Below are 20,656 nucleotides of genomic sequence, written 5' to 3'. Positions count from 1 at the left end.
TCCTGTTACTCGCCTTTAGATATTTATGATAATGTCTGTTTACTCATTGGGATTGCAAAATCCCACCCACCTCATTTCCAAACATTTCAGGTCTGTGGTAGCTTGTAGATACCCTATTTTGTCGAGGATTCCAGTTGACATCTCTACCACACAGATAGTAGGTTTTTAGCACCAACACTAGGTGTATTTTAGGCCACTTGTCATTGTAACCATTATTGTACATTATAACTTAGTAAATTTTTGTATGTATGAATGTATTTTACTTACACATTACAAAAGATTTCTTACACGTGTTTCTATAAATATTGTTTTATATAAAAATGCTATATTTTAATCAATATTTTGAATAGTGATATTTGTCTATAAATCCTTTTAAAAAAAATTCTTTGAATTTATTTGAGCCGGAAACGACTGGTAATTGTTTTAAATGGAATGTTTAACAACGATTGCTCACAGGAAAGGAAAGAAACTGATATGTAAGCCTTACGGGGTTCTTGTTGGCATTTCGAGTAATGAGTGTCAATCGGAACGTCGCGACGGTTGTCATAGGCCCGAGGGAGGTTTCGGGTCGTGACAAAAATACCTATGATCACTTACTTTGATCTAGATGGTACAAGATGAAGTGCTGAACTCTATTATAAAGATTGGCGTTTAAGTGCAATAAGGTGCAGTGAAGCTTTTCTGGTTTTTTGTACTTTCTATAGCTCAAATCTCATTCAAGGCTTCAAAAAACTTGTTTCTCATTGTTGGAAGACACTTTTATACTTGGAGATGCAACTCTGATGGCAGTTTGACAGTTTATGGCTGTTAGAAACAGTTGAGGATGAGTTCTAACTGTTAACCTGTCTTGTAGTGCTCTGGTTCAAATTGCAGACAGAGGCCTCTTAATCGATTAACTTGGTTGACTAAGTTGGTTCTGTTTCTGGTTTGCAGATTTTGGCAAAGAGCACTTAGTCGACTGACTTGGTTGACTAAGTTGGTTCTGTTTCTCAAACTCTTCAACCTGCCATTTCTCCAATTTGAAATTTGGTCAACCAATGTTCTTCCTTGTTTCACCAATAAGCTTCCTCCTTGTTATTTAGTTACATCTTGTTGATTTTAACCCTCTTTTTCTTTCAAAAATACTCTTTAAAAAGTCAATTAATTAATTTCATATATTAATTTTCTACTCACTCAAGTAAAGGTATTAGACACAAATAAATAGGAATGTTTTATTACCATAAAAAACTAATGGAGCCAACAAAGGAAAGAGCAAGTAATGAACAAAAACAGTACCGTAGTAACTGATTATCAAGGGACCTTAATCAGCTAAGGCATGCTTGTGTGATAAGTTGAAGCAAAACAGAACTATTCTAATCGGTTAAAAGGTCTGGTTAATCGGTTCGAACATAAGGTCCTAGTATCTTCAAGTGCCAAAAACAAGTTTAAAAATATAGTTAACCATTGAAGGGAGCCAAAATGGAGAAGTTCAAAATTCGAATATATTCTAGCTGATTAAAGGTGATTTTAATCAGTTATGGTTGAAGGAAGAAAAGCTTCAATCATTGAGCTAACCAATTAGAGGAAGATTATTGTGAAGAGAAGTGAAAACAGAAAATTTATAATCGGTTAAAGCTTGCCATAACCAGTTAGAGGAAATCTGCTGAAGAAGAGAAGTCTTAATACAGAAAACTCTTAATCGGTCAAAGCCATCTGTAATCTGTTAAAGTAGAGAACGCAGCAGTAGGATAGTGCAAGGCAGAGAAGTTGTAATCGGTTAGAGCTGCCTGTAACCGATTAGCTAAAGTTTGTCTGCTTGTTTGAATTTAAATGCTAAAGAACAAAATAATGGCTAGAAGTGCATCAGAGTTGTTTTTAACGGCTAGAAACTATCTCTAACAAAAAAATCTGACTTTCCAGGTATAAAAGGAAGCTCTAATGATCAAAGAAATAAAGAGTTAAAGATTTGAAGTGAAACGAGCTACTTTGAGCAAAACGCCAAATATTCTTCACAAAAAGCACTTGTTCTTTATTTCAAACCACAAAAAATTGAGCTTAATTATAATCTGTCCAGAATTGTAGAGGAACTTAGTTGCACTTCTTTTTTTTCTTTTTCATGAGAAATTAGAGTGTGGGAAGCACTCTAAAGCTTGTTGTAAGGGATTAGAGCTTGGATTAAAAGCTCACCTTGTAAAAGCTTGGTGGAAGCTATTAATTCCACTAATTAGTGAAATTGGGTTGAAAATTCATGATTAGGAGATCAAGATAATGGATATAGGTCAAAGGGACCAAACCAATATAAATACTCTTGCATTCTCCATCTTTCTTTACCCTTCCTTACTTGGTGTCTTGTAATTTTAACAAGTTCTAGTTTTTCCCTTAATTTAGTTGATTAAATGCTCTTCAAGCTCTAAAGGGTTAAACAAAAAAATTTTAGTGTTATTCACCACCCTCTAGCACTCCAATGAGACCAACATTTAGGTATAGTATGAAGCATGTGAAGGCATATCAGTGGTCAAAATAGAAATCATCACCTCAAGTGTTTTAGAGGACATATCATATCAATTCTTGGTTAACATTAGCTTATTGAAATCCTAAGCCAAGGCGACATGGAGATTATGAAAAAGGTTTCATAACTCTTTATAAAGCTAATGCTATAACTGCGAGAATGAATATGCAGGTCAATAAGAGTAGACATTGTACCAAGCTCTTATCATCTCCGAGATATATGATGAGGGAATGAATTACATTGATAGATTGTATATTGAAAGGTTGTTAAAGAACCCTTTGACTCTCTTAATAATCGGGTGGCCAAGATGCATTGCTAGATACCAATCTTGGTCTATGAAATTGATTATAAATTAATTGATTGAAATTTATATTAATCAATTAAGTCATTAATCAATTCCATTGCCAACATGTTAGGAACCTAATGGGTCACACATAATGATTGCATTTGAATTAAATTGGAGAGTGATGATTTAAGTTAGACTTAAATCACATGCTAAGTAATTAATTTCTATAAATTTAATTAAAAGGGTTTAATTAAGTTTTAGACATAATTATAAATAGTTATAATTATAAGACCTTGATTGTAAAATATAAAGAAAATTTATTTGGTTTTAATTTCTAAGGACTTAATTAAAAGAGTTTAATTAAGTAATGAGCCCAATATTATAATGTGTTATAATATTGATGGCTTAATTGCAAAATTAAAATTATTTTAACCTAACTATAGAAGTCACATTTTAATTATTTTCTATATGAGAGTTTTTCAAAATTGAAGAAACCCTAGTTTTTGTCAGAAAAAGAAAAGCCTTTTCTCTCTTTGCCACCATTCTCTTTGTGTGAAAGAGAAAATAAGTAATTTTCAAGAGAGGTTCGGTTAAGATTGTGAAAAAGAAAAGAAAAGACAATTGTTGTCGTCTTTGTTAGCACAAAATATAGTTAAAAACTCTTTCCTTTATTGAAGGTTCATGTGCAATCGTGTGTACTACCGTTGGAGGCCAAGCACTTGATTAGCTAGGTTTTTGCTCTTTGTGGTGTTCGTGGGATTGTTTCGGGAAATGACATTGTGATTACGAAATTCTTGGCAAAGTAACTTTCTGAATAATAATTTATTTTATGCTTCTATGTGTTAATTATCATCAAGGTGATCTATGGGTAGAAGCATGTTTTGGTTGTTTAGTTATAAAGTTTTAATTTTCTTTCTATTGCGTATTTTGCGCATGTCGTCCATAGTTAAACCCATTAATTAATATCTTCTCTATGCGTAACCATACTCTCGAATCGTAAAATTGTTTTGTAAGCTAGAACTTATTTTTTAAATAAACTTAAAATCTCATCAAAAAAATGTATTCAAATATATGACCGATCACACGTACAAAAAAAGAATTGATGACGACTCTTCTTTTATTTCAAATAAACGGGTTTTCAAATTCACATGTCATGACATATATATATATATATATGTGTGTGTGTGTGATTATCTAGAGAACAACAATTTTGGCCTATATGGTCAACATCATGATTTTTTTTTTTTTGTTTATATATCCTTTCGGTTGATAATTTTGTTATATGCTATTACTATTTACCTTTTATCTTTTGAAGAAATGTTACAGAGAAAGCGAAAGGTAAAAACAATATCATATGCTTTTCGCTACTTTCTTTTTGTTATTTTATTTTTCCTTTTGAAGAATTGTTATAAACCAAAAGTAAAAATAAAAACAAAAAATTAACGTCATAGTTAATTGAAACTTTAATACTACTTAATTATATAACATTATTAATCTATATAAAAAAAATTACATATTTGTCATCTAAAAAAATTACATATTTAGTGTATAATCCAAAAATTTTATTTGCTTCCATATTCAAAAGTGTTTTTTGGCTTCCAAAAACAAAAAGCAAGGAGCAGAAACGCCCTCAAACGGAAACTAAAAAACTTAAACCTTATCCTTGGCGACCTCATCACTTGGAAGATGTTCTTGCACTAACTTCCCATTTCATCATAACAAATCTTCTTCTACTCTTCAGATTTAGTCTTTGTAATAAGAATAAATATCAAATTTATCACTTTATAAATTTCATTATTATACTTTCATTGAGGTAAATCTTTGTCATTATACTTTTATTTTAACTCGAATTGAAAAAAAATGAAGGGGTTAGTAAATGTCAAGTCACATAACTCTAAACTAGGATTTTTTTAATGAGCTTGCAATAAAAACAAATGAAAAGAGAATGACTTGACAATCTAAAAATTTGAAGCAAATAGTGTGTAAATAATTGTCATGTGTAAATTTTTGTCCAATATGAACTTTCATGTCATAGTCACTATTTGTCTAAACTTTTTTAAACTACAAAAATAAAATATTTCATGAAATATTTCTTCCCGATTAAATTTTATCTAAAATAAATGTATATTGACAAGTGAAGTAGAATTGTAAAATTCAACATTAAACCTTAGAATAATGACAAAAATTTGATATTTATCATCTGGCTTATTAATTATATAGTAATATGACTCTCGCAACATTAATGTATATCCGTTTCACCTTTGCTTGGTTTCTGTCCAGTATCAGATCAAGTCCATTCACTCCCTTATTAATTTGCTTAACTGATGACAAGAATAATGATCTTTCCACTTTCTTGGCTCATTTACTCCCCAAATTTATACCAATCATTTTATTTACTAACATGAAAATAATTAACAGTAGTGTTTTATTTGTGTAGAGTTTAAAAATTTGTATTTGTACAGATGGCATGCATGTATGTACCATTGAATCAAATACTTAAATATTTATATTAAGGTAAAAGAATAACATGTTGCGATCCAACATGAATTCATGTTTTTATATTAATCTTTCTTTTATTTTATGCTACTTAACCTTATCCTTATTTGTAAAACTGCTAATAATATATATATCTATATACTTAAAATTAAGTGAAGATTGTAAGTGAAATATTGCAAAAGTAGCCACTTACTGATATTATCTCCAACCAACTTTGTCCACTATCTTAAATCAAGGAGAGGTGCATTAGTTGGCAATGGCAGATGGCAGATGGCAGCTGGAATCTAAATTATTGGCTCAATTTATCACATAATTTCATGCACGTGGCTAATTGGAACTATGGACTTGTCACTCAAACCCTCTTTTTGACTGTTAGATCGAGAGATTGTAAATTCTTTATAATGTACAATCTTTTCCATTTTATAGAAAGAGATACTCGATTGAACATTTCACGACCAAAAATATTTTCTTAAATGGACACCGGAATTCGACTCTCCGCAGATTCAGTGCCGTACCTCCCTCTCCGGGAACATGACGCCAATGTTTCCGACGACGCCCGGCTAAAACAGCTGGGTTACAAGCAAGAACTTAGTCGCAGCCTCTCGTATGTAATTCCTTTTCCCCTTCAAGTAATACCTTTTTATCAAATCTTGAGAATTTGTTCATCTATATTTGGACTCTTTCTGCATGAATTCTCTCTTACTATTCCTGTACATTTTTGGAATATCCTTTTCTTTAATAGTTGAACTTACATTGGTTAAAGACTTAGATTAGCCTCCATTTAATCAGAAATAATGCCTTACTTATTATAACAAAATTAAAAAAAAAAAAAAAAAACAAGAACCCGTCCCTGGATTCCTAGGGGCAGGAAATGGTTCCTTGTTAATCGAGGGAATGCTTGGTGGCGGTGATGTGCAGGGCGATCGCAAACTTTTCGGTGACTTTCTCAATCGTGTCAGTGATCACAGGGCTGACGACAATGTACGGAACAGGACTCACCTTTGGTGGGCCTGTTACAATGATATATGGGTGGCCCATAGTGGGCATGTTAACTTTGATAGTGGGTCTGGCAATGGCTGAGATTTGCTCTGCTTATCCCACTTCTGGTGGACTGTACTATTGGAGTGCCAAGTTGAGTGGCAAGGAGTGGGGTCCTCTGGCTTCCTGGTTCACTGGTTGGTAAGTTTCTCATAGCTTCGCCCCTTGACCCTTGCTTTCCTGTTAATTTTCCTCTATTGTTTGGAGTTTGGATCTTTCATTTGCTGTGATCTGTTTGTGCTGGACTGGATGTTTACTAATTTTTTGGTCATGCATAGTGAGCATTGGGTAGGTAGTTTCAGGTTTATAGATCTATCGATCTCTGCTATTTTTGTTATTTATGCATTTTGCTTCCAGGTTAGCCATCTCCGGAGTTGTTCACTCAAGTATTGTAAAGGCTTAAATAATAAAAAAAAAGCTGCTAAATTATATCAATTATCAATTATGCAACTAAGTTTTTGTATTTTCATTGTATCCAAAAAAACTCTTTTTCTTTTGATTTTGCCCCCAAAAAAGAAATTTCATATTCTTTTATTGTATCCACATGAACTTTAATTTGTACAAAAAATTAACTACCGTCAAAATTCAATACCGATAGATATTTTTTATTCACATGATATATGATGTGACTTGATAAAAAGATCACATGAAAAGTTGAGGTGTATTTTTTTTATTTTATTTTACACCTATCATATGACATATGATGTAACTTGATGATAAAGTCACATGAGGAGATAAAGTGTATTTTTTCTCTTTTCTCCTTTTACACTTGTCATATGATATGATGTGACTTAATAATATGACAATTTCAATTATCGCGAAACTATATCATCAAGTCACGTTATATGTCATGTGAATAAAAAATATTAATTGATATTAAATCTAACGGTCATTAATTTTTGTTACAAAATTAAGGATTTATGTGTTTACAATAAAAGAGTAAAGATTTTTCTGAATACAAATCTAAACACTAAGATTTCTTTGGATACAAAAATATATAGGACTCAGGTGCATAAACCAATATAGTTCAAGAGCTTTTTTATTATTTAAGCTTATTGTAGAACTTCAGTGTTACAGGTTTAGACTTGAGATTTGTTAACTGGATTAAAAGATGGAAAACTACAACTTGATTCAATTATGATGCACCCTACCACTTCAGTTTAATCTGCTATTATTTATCAAAAGATACAAACTTTCACCCCACGTTTCATGCATAGGCCTCTTTTTGAGCAAAACCTAAGCTCAAAACAAAGACCAATTTTTTTTTAATAGTAAAAGATTTCATTAAATCATAGGTGTGAAAAACTCACTACCCTGAAATAAATTCTAATCAAAACATCCTCAGAAGGGCGAGGTTTGATTGGTATATCCACTTGTTTGCAATACCCATCAAAACTCAACATCACTTAACCTAGAGACAAGGCATCCTGTACAAAAAAGCAAAAACCCCACAAACAGAAGGGGAAGATCACAAGCATCACATTACAGTCAAACATAACCCTTGCATACAAAATAACAAAAAGCATCTCATTGAACCATAAATCATCAGAAAACCAAAATCAGAAACCAACCCAGCCCAAGGCACTACATTCAGCAAGAACAGGAGAGGAGCAAGCATACTCATATCACTTGACCACCAACTTTATTGTCAAAGAACACACAACAGTCTGCGTATCCCTTGCTTTTTAAAACACATAGAACGTGTTCTGACCAAGATTTGTTGCGTTCTTAGCGAGTATGTCAGCCTCTTGATTCATCTCCCGCGGAACATGTCTTATTTCCCACAATCCCAACTGTTCTTCAACTCTTTCAATTAGTATCATCCATTTACGCAACCACCACAGCACCTGGGCTCAATTTTTGACCCAATACATAATATTACTAGCATCACTTTCAATGATCAGCATATGGCTTCCTTTCCATTTTGATGTAGCGAAAATGAAGATAGCTTCATTCACAGCCATGATCTCAGCTTGGGAAGAGTCAACCTTACCAATCGATTTGGAGAAGACGATCTTAATGTCCCCTGATTCATTCCTCATAATTCCATCTATACTTGCTAGTCCGAGACACCCTTTTGCCGAGCCATCAACATTAAATTTCACATATCCCTGTGGAGGTGCAGTCTAGTTTGTAGCTTTCTTAACTCTTTTATGTTTGTTCTTCCCATAGCTACCTACCGAGGGATCGAAGAATACATTCGAGATTGACCCATAATCCATAGGCCATTTAGAGTTAGCCCACGATGTGATTCTAAACTTGACCAGCTCCCAACATTGGTATTCATCCCATTTCTTCCTTTCAAAAACCACATCGATTCTATTTTTCTAGATTGTCCACACAATAGCATAATAGGCCAATTTCCACAACCTACAGTCATACTTACCAATAGCACAGTCATTCCATGATACAAAGAAAGATTTAACAGTTTCGAGGGCCACCCACTTAATGTTGAACAACTTACACCACATTCCCCAAATCTTCCAAGATTCAGCACATCTGATAAAGAGGTGATTGCATGTCTCTTTTTCATGCTCACAAAGAACACACAAATCATAAATATCTTTTAGCATTCCCTTGTCTGCCAGTTCAGCTTTGACTCCAACTTTCTCAAACAACAGTTGCCAAACAAAAGCTTCAATACAGTGAGGGGCCACTCCAGACCAAACCTCTTTCCATATTTTACTCTCTTCGCTGTTCGTATTAAGCACCATTTTACAGAACGATTTGGTAGTATACCTACCATTAGTTTCGCATTTCCATATTAGGGCATCCTTCATTTCCTTACTAAGCTGAACCTCATTCAAGGTGTCCCTTAACTCATACCACTGGCTCCTTTCCCAATCGAACAAAGTCCTTCTCAGCGGAATGTCCCATTTCCATATGTTCCCTGCTCACTTCCCAAAATCAGCCACTTTACCACACTTGTTTGAGCAAAGCGCATAAATCTGAGGAAAAGCATCTACAAGGACAACTCCTTCAATCCACTCATCCTTTCAAAACTGTATATTTTGACCATTGCCTGTACTGTAGCCTAAATTAGATGTGACCTGCAAGGAAAACTCGTTAGTAATAATAAGGGGATTAAGAATTTTTTTTTCCATTGGCTAGAAAAGTTCCTGTTTACTCTCGTGTTTGGCATAAGGATGGATGGATCACTGTTGGTCTTTTCTGCTATCACCTCCCGCCATGGACTCCCTTTTTCATTCCTGTATCTCCAAATCCATTTGTTGAGGAGGGCTCTATTTCGGACTTCCAAATCAATAATTTTTATCCATCCACTGTCTCTATAATTATTGACAATCTCCCACTTAATATAATGAATTTTTTTCTTATCATCACTGTTTCCCCATAAAAACTTTCACTGCAACTTATCAATTTTGATCTTGATAGCACACGAAAGGTGAAACAGAGACATGTAATAACAAGGCAGATTTGCCAAGACTGATTTTAATAAAGTAATACAACCTCCCATCGACAAATATTTCATCTTCCAACCTGCTAGCTTACTTTCCACCTTTTCAATGATAGGTTTCTAAAAACTCATTGAGTTATGATTAATGTCCAACGGTAAACCAAGGTAAATAGTAAGGGTTCTACCCACTTTGCAATTGATAACTCTTGTCCATTTTTCAACCATATGCTCCTTGATTCCAATACCCAGCAGCTGACTCTTTTGGTAATTAATCTTGAGTCCTGAGACACTTTGGAAGCACTTCAAGATTCTTTTAGGACCCAACAATTCATCTAGCTCATTATTACAAAACAACAGAGTATCGTCAGCAAACTGTAAATGAGAAATACGAAATCCACGTTTCGCAATTTGCACTCCTTTGCATTTACCACTCACTTCAACCTTCTTTATCATACAACTTAGAGCTTCCACAATGATGATAAAAAGGAAAGGGGATAGAGGACAACCTTGGTGAAGTCCCCTTTTCATTTTAAATTATCTCGTCGGAGATCCATTCACCAGAATTGACACCATAGCCGAGCTGACACATTCTCTAACCCACATCCTCCATCAGTCACCAAATCTCATTTTCCTCATAATCAAGTCAAGAAAACTCTAACTAACGCAGTCGTAAGTCTTTTCAAAGTCGATCTTGAACATCAAACCCCCTTTCCCTTTTTTAAAAGCATTAAAGACTTCATTTGCCAAAAGAGAACAGTCTAGAATTTACCGACCCTACACAAATGCAAACTGGTTTCTGCCGATAATTTCTTCCACAACTCCTTTCACTCTGTTAACTAGAGTTTTTGCCACAATCTTGTAGACACATTCGACTAAACTTATCGATCGGTAGTCATTCAAATCTGTTGGGCTTTGAACCTCAAAACAAAGACCAATTAACCCAAATAGTCTCTAAAGTTCTTGGTCCCCCTACTCTTGGGAGATTGTTTGAAAGATCTCCTAATTCTTATGCGTTAGAGGTGTCAAATGAGTAACATTAAGCTTTCACAACCTGTTAAAATAAGCAACCAATGTGTTAATTGTGACAGCTCAAGAAATATTATTTAACGAGTCATGCTAACAACACCCATGAAGGCTAAGGGCATGGTCCAACCCAGCACATGACTCGTAGCTCTCATGGGTCAGGTTGAGCTTAGCATGGCACAAAAAAGCATGCCAAATTGAGCTTGACATAATATTACAATCCTAGCATGGAATCAAGAATTTCATGCCGAAGAGATTGTCACGCCCTTAACGAATAGCCATGAGGATGTTACATTTTGAAGGGGAAGTCATGAGAATGGCACACTCTCAATGGAAAATCATAAATCTCACATCAAGAAAAAATGTCGTGGTGCAAAAGGCTAACCTGTCAGTACCTAGTATGTCGTGCCAACCTTGCACAACTCATGAAGACTGAGTGCTACGTCGTCAAACACGACCCATGGCTACATGGGCCATCCTATATCTGCCGGCCTCGGCATGCTTAATCTAGCTTCAAGCCCAGCACTACTTAATTTTTTATTTCTTTTATTTTTTTAAAATCACTCTAAAACAGATTTTTAGATTTTCCTACAAACACTAATGGAAATTTGATTTTTTATTCAACATACTTTTATAAGCTAAGTATTTATAGTTTTTTTATTGGATTATTTATGAAAAATGAATCTTATTTTTAGAGAAAAACATGAAAAAATAGATAAAAAGTGTTGGGCCATGCTACTATAAGCCCATTTTAAACGTGAAAGGTTGTGTTGCACTACCAAGGCCATGTGTTTATGATAATAACAATACTAAGTGTCTCTTTGGTTTGATTTTTTTTAATTTATTTATTTTTAAAAATAAAAATCAAATCAAACAAGATTTTAAAAAGTTCTTAAAATAATAACTTTTTAAAAAACAAAATCTAAAAAAAAATTTATATATAAGAAACTTTCTCTTCTTTTATTTAAAAACATGTCATCATTTCAAGAGAATTTTTCTTTTTGTTCAAAAAATATCCTTATCTATTAAAAATAATCTCAACATTACCCTCTCAAAAAAAACTTCCATCTCTCTCAATCATCTCCCTCTTCTTTTCTTCTCTCTGCAAATCACCCCTCTCCATTATTTTAAATAGATAAAAAAATAAAGTTAAATTTTTTCCATTGTGAGCAAAAGAATTCTTGATTAATATAAAATTGTTTATTAAATACATTTTATGGTAATTTTAATCAAAATTAGAGCTTCTATAAGTTATTTTACCAAACAACTCATTTATAAAAAAAGAGCTTATGAAAGTAAATTTACCAAACAATTTTTAGCTTAATTTTAAAACTATTATTTTTTATAAAAGTTTTATAATAGTTTTTAAGCAAAAAAAAAGAAAATGAATAAATAGGCTCTAAAAAATTTTAGGTAAGTCTTGCTCGAAGATTATCTTATTCTTATTTATAGGCAAACATATTAATATTAATCTTAATCTTAGTAGAATTTGCAAAATTGCTTTGACAAAATTAAACCTTTTCAATTATGTCCTTAGAAGTTAATACCTCTTTTTCAATTAAGTCTAACTTAATCTCTAATTTTACATTCTTACGTGTAATTCTTTAATATATGTGACCCATTAGGTTTTAAATATATTAGCAATAAATATAAATTATAATCCTAGTCTAATAAGGATTAGATGAATCAAACAATTTACATTCATCATCAATTCCTAATTTGATTAATTTCATATTTATAAGTTAAGATTAACATATAGTAATGTGTCATGACTACCTAAATATTAAGAGTTGTTTTTTAAAAAATAAAATCAAAGAGGTTTGACTTAACCTTTTGGTACTCAGTCTATCTGTGTAATTCAATCATTCATCATCTAATATCTTTGATAAGACATAGAGCATAGTGTAATGTTTACTCTATATTTTTCCATATCATGTTAGTTCTTGAAGGTGCCTCTTAACTCCATAATGAAATTCAAAAAACTCATTTTCCGAATCTTCATTCTACCTGAGCCAAAAGTTTCCTTAAGTTAAGACATGTGAAGAACTAATGAGATATCCCTTTTAAATCACCTAAAGTGATGTATCCTTTATGAATCATTTATTTTTTTTTATGTTTTTATGCTATACCTAACTTTTATCCTATTGTTCATACTTGGTTAGGACTATTAAAAGTAATATCAAAGTATAGCAATTGCTACATAATTAGATAACATGATGATCTTAAGTCTAATAATTACTTAGACAATTAGTACATAAGAAGTTTTCAATAAACACTTAAATGAGATATCAAATGAAAATTAAATAGAATTCTCTTGGTGGGTCATGTTTAATTAACTTGTTTTTGTACCAAGCATCTACACTTTAATTTGGTGTAATGCTTAGAAAAGCCCTTGAACAATTTAAAAAAATTTAAGTAAGTCCTTACTTTTTTTTATTACATTTAATGAAGTTTACATATTTTTATTTTGAATCAAATAGACGCTTATGACTAATGGTTAATAAATGTTAGAGGTGAGCATCCGAGCAGTTTAAACTACCCAATCAATAGTTTTCAATAAGAAACAATTTGGTCAATTAACTCTGATTAAGGACTTCGACTTTGGCGATTAATTAGCTTAGTTGTTGACCGGGGAACCCTTCCCCTTAACACTGATCAAATAATCGATCCATATTTCTCTTTTTTTTATTATTATGATGGGAGAAATTGCATAAGTAACCCCGCTCGTTAATTCCCCCTAACTTTAACAACCTATTATTTTTTATTATTTATTAATATGAATAGGAAACTACATATGTAACCTTTTCATTAATTTCCCCCAAATTCTTGGCAACTTGGCAACCGTAGCCCTCGACTTCAAACCTTAAAATCTTTAACCCTTCTTCCCAGTCCCTTTCCTCACCTTGCTAGCTATAACCGTCAGCCTTTCCTCACCAATCGTTAAAATTTACCATGATCGATCACGGTTTGGTCGGCTTCCTTTTTGCCTCAGTTGGTGGCAATTGATTTCGCCACTTTGACTTGGTCGATCGTGACCTCTTCCACAATTGAAATTAACAGAGCCACCCAATGCTCACCTTTAGTAATTGTTTTAATTAAAATGCCACTTATCATTTTATGTTCACGTGGCTTTGACATGAAAGGTGAAAATATCACATAACCATATCATCACATCACATAAATATGTTGGATCATCATCCATTATAACATGTCAATATATCACATTAATGCCAGGTGATATAGAATCACAAGTGGCATTTTGACTAACAATTAATCAACTATTAATTATAAGGACTTATTTGACACCAAATAAAAGCACAAAGATTTTATTGAACGCAATAAAAATGATGACTTATTTGAATTTTCTTGAACAGTTTAGAAGTTTTTTTTAAGTATTATGTCGTTCATTTTAATATCCGTATACAACAATCTATGAAATTGATTGGTTATTTTATAAGTAAAAAACATAACATAATTAGTTTTTTAGTTTTTATTAATGTTTTATCTTGTTAAAGTATCGACTAAGAACTATTTAAGAGTGATGTTTTGATGTAGTAAAGATTTCATAATTATAACACGTTATAATTCTTATACAAAATATGTTCACTCCAAAAACTTTATCTTGTAAATAATAAACACATAAAATTATGTAAACTCATAAATAAAAAAACTTTTTATTATTACAATGCATAAAGTGGAAGAGTGTCAATTGTCTTGCAAGGCACACATGGACTCTATTGAGTCAATCCAAACTAGTAATGTTTTAGTCTGCATTGTTGCATGCGTCAATTTCTAGCTTTGCCTCGTGGTTGTCATTTCCACACATAAAATCGATTTCACATTGATTTTGTAGCCATAAATTGGGTTTATGGGCATTTATTTGTTCGTTAGCTTATGAGAGAAATAATTGAAATTGAATGTTATTTGTTTGTTATAAATTAAATGTCTATTTTATTATTTTAAATATTTTAAAATAAAATTTACTTGCTTGAAATAGTAAAAAATTAATATTATTTTTTATTGAAATATTAAATGTTGATAGCATTCATTGACTTTTTGTTACATAAAAACAAAATTTAAAAAAAAAAAAAAAACTACTTCAACTTAAAATGAAAAGACGTGTTGGAACCAGCCCCCTTCCACTATTCTCGGTCAAAGAGGTTCCCTCTCCCACACGCTACCCGACAAATACACAATATTCAACACGTGTGGAATACCGTTTTCAACGTTGACCTTTTGTTTTGAAAGATTCCTTTTAATCATTCCCATGTCATTTGCTGCACTAGCAATGCTTATTATTTTGTTCTCTTTCTATTTCAAAAAAAAAAAAAAAGTCTTATAAGACTTATGATCTCACGAATTTCGTCTGGTGGGAGTTATTTATCATAAAATTTTAATATAATTTAATTATAATAGTTAAATTTTAATTTAAATTATATTTGTTAATAAAAATCTATATTCGTCTAAGTTAAATATTTAAAAATAGTTTTATTTATTTATTTATTTATCATGAGTTACAATATTATAATTTTTCTGGATTCAATCAATATTTTTTAATGATTCTTATAAAATTAAGTTAGTGGGATCAAAATAGAGTAAAAAATTACATTTTTTAATAAAAATTGGGTGTAAATGTTGCATACATAAAACAAAGATATGGTCTATTAAATATTGAACGTCCATTGACAGTAAACAACGTATTCAGCGCGGAGCTTAGTCAAATTTGGAAACGAATATTTGAAAGAATCATTGGAAATAGATTCTGCAGGTAGAAATAATGAGCTGCGGCATGTAACCTCCTTCACTCTCTCACCCTGATGATTTCTCCTCGAATCGAAACAAATCCGAAAGGGAAAAATCATCCAGACCCAATTATACAATCTGAAAGAAAACTATATTTAGATGAAAATCCAATGTAAGCCAGGCGCCTCTCCTTGACTAATGATCACAAAGCTTGCTGACAAAAAATAAGTCAGCGGTCATAGGTTTCCTGTTTTATATTATTACTGCATGTTCCTTTGATAAAGAAACAAATTACAACGACAGAAGAAGCAGCGAGGGAGAGAGAGAGGGAAAGGGAGATTGGTCGTCCAGGAAGCAAGGGAACGGAGAGCTTTCGATTGGTCTTCTGGGTTGACAAAACGACCACGAACCAATCTCTTTTGGGGCTTTAAAGTCTTCCATTGTTTCATTTTGTCGTGCCAAAGATGGTTTCTGGCACTGAAAAAATGGCTCTTCCATCTCATACGGTTAAAAATGGCGGCGTTTTGGTTGATTCAGGCCAGTCTCGTCTCAAAGAGCTTGGCTACAAACAAGAGCTCAAGCGCGATCTATCGTAAAATCCCTCAACTGCCCTTTTCTTGTTGAATTTGGTTGAGTGTGAACTGTGAAGAGTGCCAAAATATGAGCTATCTCTCTCTTTTGTTTTTGGCTTTTGGTTTAAAATTTTTGCAGGATGTTTTCAAATTTTGCGTTTTCATTTTCGATCATATCAGTGCTGACCGGTATCACCACTCTTTACAACACTGGGTTGATTTTTGGTGGATCTGTCTCTTTGGTCTATGGTTGGTTTATAGCTGGTGGTTTCACCATGTTCGTTGGGTTATCAATGGCTGAGATCTGTTCCTCGTACCCAACTTCTGGTGGCCTTTATTATTGGAGTGCTAAGCTTGCTGGCCAATATTGGGCACCCCTTGCCTCTTGGCTCACAGGCTGGTAAATATATGTATTTTTTTCCTTTGGCTAATTTAATAATTTATCATATACGCTTCACAACGTTATTGCTTCTGTCTTAAGTTCTAATGATGGTGTTGACTTTAACGTAATCAAATTTATGAATGTTTGGGACTTTCATTGCCATAAGGAAGTTAGTGTATGGGTTTCGACTAGGCTTTTGTTGTAAATGCAGTGTCCTCCGGAATGAGATTGTCGTCTTTGATTTTGCATTGATTAGTTGTTGGTGTTAGCTTTAAAGGTATTGGCCTTAAGAATTATGGTGTTCTAGGTGTAGAAGTTTAAGCTCTTGAGTGGAGACAATTAACTGATTTTACAAGCTTGACCAGTCTTCATTAAAAATTCAATTGATAGAGATATTTTAGCATATGAGCTATATGAGATGCTCCATGTGAGTAGTTTGCTTCTCTCTTTAATTTTGTTTATAAGCAGATTTGTGTTTTGCTCTAGTTTTTCTTCTGTCATAAACAGGGTGCATAGGGAATGACATAACTGTGGTGCTAGAGTGGTTGGCCAAAAATAGATTGCAACTGCTCCCCAAACTGGCCTCTTATTTATTTTTTGAAGTACTTAGGGAATGGTATCAACATATACGAAGACAGAGAATTAATTAGAGAATAAATTTTCTTGTGAAAAGTATCAGCTAAGATTTAGGGCTTACTTGCTATTGTCAGAACAATTCTAAATGGTATAAGCTCAAGATGGATGCCTAAATTGTATACCACTACGAATGTTGTTTGGAATGCAGATGGAGAACAGTGAAATGGGGCATGGGACTACAGCATTCTTTTTGTATTAATCATCTAAACTGTCATTTGTTTGTCTAACACTATCACATTAATCCCCTATTTTTGTTTCAGACTTGTGAACAAGAATATGTTCTTGGTTAAATTGTAGAAAACAATAATTAGAATGGTTCCAGATTTCTTGAATTTCGTTCTCATAATCTTATTTAATCTTCCACTTTCAATCACAAAACTGTTGTTCAAACAATTGGAACATCCTTCAGAGTCGATGCTTTCTTCATATTGATCCTTTGTGTCCCTGGACATCTATTTTGGTTGCTTAAAAATCTAAAATGGTGTTTGCAACTCTAAGCACTGATGTAGGTGTGTACCAACCCACTACTATTTTGTATTTATATATATAAACTGTGTTCAAGATTGCATGAATATTAAATTTAGAAAAATAATGAAGCAGATGAAAGAGAGAACAGGATAGCTCCAAAATACTGGAATTGCACTGGATCAAATCATAGACTAAACTTCCTTTGAGCATGTATTATAGGTTCTAGGGATGTCCATGTCTACATTTCAGGCCCATTATAAACATATTTGACACTGCTTGAGCCTTAAAGTTTAGGCCATTATGTTCTTCTGACCTCTGTGCTTATGTGTTCCTTGCATAAGCTAAACTGCCTGGATGCAGGTTTTGTGTCTTAACAGTGTAATTCAACCTCAGTGCTTGGCATGCTTATGCCCTACCTCTCACCTGAGACCATGGGAAACGATTTTGTGTTGGTGCTCCTTTCTATATTGGGCTACTTTTTTCTGTAGATTTTAGTGAGATTCTGCATAGGAGATTGGATTAAAACCGCCCCTCTCCCCCTATAATCTGGGATTGTCTATTTACTCAGTAGGATTTTATTTCATTATTGTTTTAGAGCACACGTGCGCACACACACACATTTATCTAACTTTAGTATAATCATTGCATCTAATACAGATCATTTATATTTTCTGGCAGGTTCAACATTGTTGGTCAGGTTTGTCTTCGAAATTTGATATCTATGTATATGATGCATTCTAATATATCATGAAAAGGCCAATCTTGTTTTAAATTAGATATGAACAATAAAAAGTTCTAACCACAAAAACTACCTTTTTATATGCAGTGGGCTGTTACAGCAAGTGTAGATTTCTCACTTGCACAACTAATTTCGGTGATCATTCTCCTTAGCACAGGTGGAAAAAAAGGTGGTGGATATGAGGCGTCTAAATATGTAGTCATAGCTTTTCATGGGGCAATCCTGCTGATACATGCTATAATAAACAGTCTTCCCATTTCAGTTCTATCATTCTTTGGACAGCTGGCTGCTGCATGGAATCTCATAGGTATGAAGACATCAGGGCTTAACTTGCTTTTTCTGGCTTAAGTGATAACCCCTTTTTCAGCAAATCTTTTGTTGCTTTTAGGTGTTGTTCTTCTTATGATCCTCATTCCCTCGGTTTCAACAGAGAGGGCTAGTGCCAAGTTTGTGTTCACTCATTTCAACACCAATAATGGTGAGGGAATAAACAGTAAAGTCTATATTTTTGTTCTTGGACTTCTAATGAGTCAGTACACCCTTACTGGGTATGATGCATCTGCTCATATGGTAAGTTTTTGTCTTTCTTTCATTTCTTTCTCATTAAAACACACCGTTAAAGCTGTACAAAACCAGGGCAGCTAAAAGGTTATCATGCTTCGTTTTTATCTTCTTCATAAAGATAAATGTGTTCAACTTAATGAGGGTGCCATGTAATTTTTCCACAGATGCTTCTTTGAAACTTAATTAAATGATACCTAAAAGGCATGCTATTTCTTTGGTCTCCCTTCTAAAACATGACCAACCTCAAAATTTCACCAACTTGAAAGTGTAATTAAACTTCCACTAGATTGGCTTTTGAGTTTAATTATTTTTTCATAAATGAGTTTTATTGCATACTTTTGATCTACAAGTGAAACTAAATCATTTTGTTTATTCTCAACTTCTATTTGCAGACAGAGGAAACCAAGAGTGCTGATAAGAATGGACCAAAAGGAATAATTAGTTCCATTGGGATATCTATTATTTTTGGATGGGGTTACCTACTTGGCATCACCTTTGCAGTAACCAACATACCATTCCTTTTGAGTGAAGATAATGATGCTGGAGGTTATGCTATTGCTGAAATATTTTACCTAGCATTTAAGAATAGATATGGCAATGGCGTTGGGGGAATTATTTGTTTGGGAGTGGTTGCAATTGCCATATTTTTTTGTGGTATGAGTTCTGTTACTAGCAACTCGAGGTACGCATATTTATCTTATGTTCTTGTAAGACAAATCACCTGGATATTCTTACCTGTCAAGTGGCAACTCACTTGCACTAAATATCTGTTCTCAGGATGGCTTATGCATTCTCGAGAGATGGAGCCATGCCATTGTCATCTTTGTGGCATAAAGTGAACAAGCAGGAGGTTCCTATAAATGCAGTTTGGCTCTCTGCATTTATCTCATTTTGCATGGCACTAACGGTATGCCCATCTTAATATTCAATACAAATGTATCCTGTTTTGTTGCATTGGAGTGGTAAAATTCATTTTGTACCGCTTTAGTGAAAACCGATGAAGGTTAATGGATTAAAGGAATCCAGGTTCCTTTCATAGTTTCATCTGTTGATTAACTGTTTGAGGATTTTTTTTTCTTTTCCAAGTAAAACATATATAAGATGAGCTTCATTGAAATCAAAAGAGCCAAGGCCTTTATTATGGTCAAACTAATAGATGGAACTATGTCTCTTGAAATCTATTTACCATTCTTTAACTGCAAATAATGTTGCCTTTGTGTTCTCAATCTCTTGCAGTCTCTTGGAAGCTTGGTGGCATTTCAGGCCATGGTATCTATTGCAACAATTGGACTCTACATTGCTTATGCCCTGCCAATCTTCTTCCGGGTGACTTTGGCACGCAAATCCTTCAGGCCAGGACCCTTCAACCTCGGCCGCTTTGGGATCTTGGTTGGTTGGCTTGCAGTCATTTGGGTGGCAACCATCTCAGTCCTCTTCTCATTGCCTGTTGCCTATCCAATCACCTCTGAGACACTCAACTACACTCCTGTTGCTGTTTGCGGTTTGCTCGTTCTTACTGTTTCTTCTTGGATCATTAGTGCTCGGCATTGGTTTACAGGTCCCATAACCAACATAGATAAATGAAATTGTGTACGTATGCACTGAATTTTAGATTTCAGCGTCTTAGGATCGACATGATCATTAGAATTTAATCTTTTCTCATCAAGCTCTGGCAATAAAACTTTTGTTGAATTTCCCAATATTCTTAGTAGTTCAAGAAATTTGATTTAGTTGTGTTCATGACTTGATGACCTTACAGCGCAGAAAATATATTGCTTCTTTGATCAGAAATAGCTAATGGAAATG

General features: G+C 33.4%; 1 protein-coding gene across 3 annotated transcripts; it reads left to right on the top strand.

Moving 5' to 3' along the window:
* On the top strand, positions 5,654-20,637 carry LOC18609138 (amino-acid permease BAT1). Of its 3 annotated transcripts, none has more exons than XM_018115500.1 (8): positions 5,654-5,874; positions 6,189-6,449; positions 18,226-18,244; positions 18,374-18,593; positions 18,675-18,856; positions 19,243-19,532; positions 19,628-19,757; positions 20,087-20,637. In XM_018115500.1, exons 1-8 carry the CDS (start codon positions 5,744-5,746, stop codon positions 20,432-20,434), a joined length of 1,581 nt encoding a protein of 526 aa, XP_017970989.1. In that variant the 5' UTR covers positions 5,654-5,743; the 3' UTR covers positions 20,435-20,637. The 3 variants fall into 3 exon arrangements, with proteins under 3 accessions (XP_017970989.1, XP_017970991.1, XP_017970990.1); XM_018115502.1 differs by having other exon boundaries at positions 5,692-5,878; XM_018115501.1 differs by lacking the exons at positions 5,654-5,874; positions 6,189-6,449 and adding exons at positions 15,410-16,081; positions 16,201-16,461.

Source organism: Theobroma cacao, chromosome 2 (genome assembly GCF_000208745.1).
Source record: "Theobroma cacao cultivar B97-61/B2 chromosome 2, Criollo_cocoa_genome_V2, whole genome shotgun sequence".
NCBI lineage: Eukaryota > Viridiplantae > Streptophyta > Magnoliopsida > Malvales > Malvaceae > Theobroma > Theobroma cacao.
The sequence above is the reverse complement of the archived record's forward strand: the minus strand, read 5'-3'. Positions and strand labels throughout refer to the sequence as shown.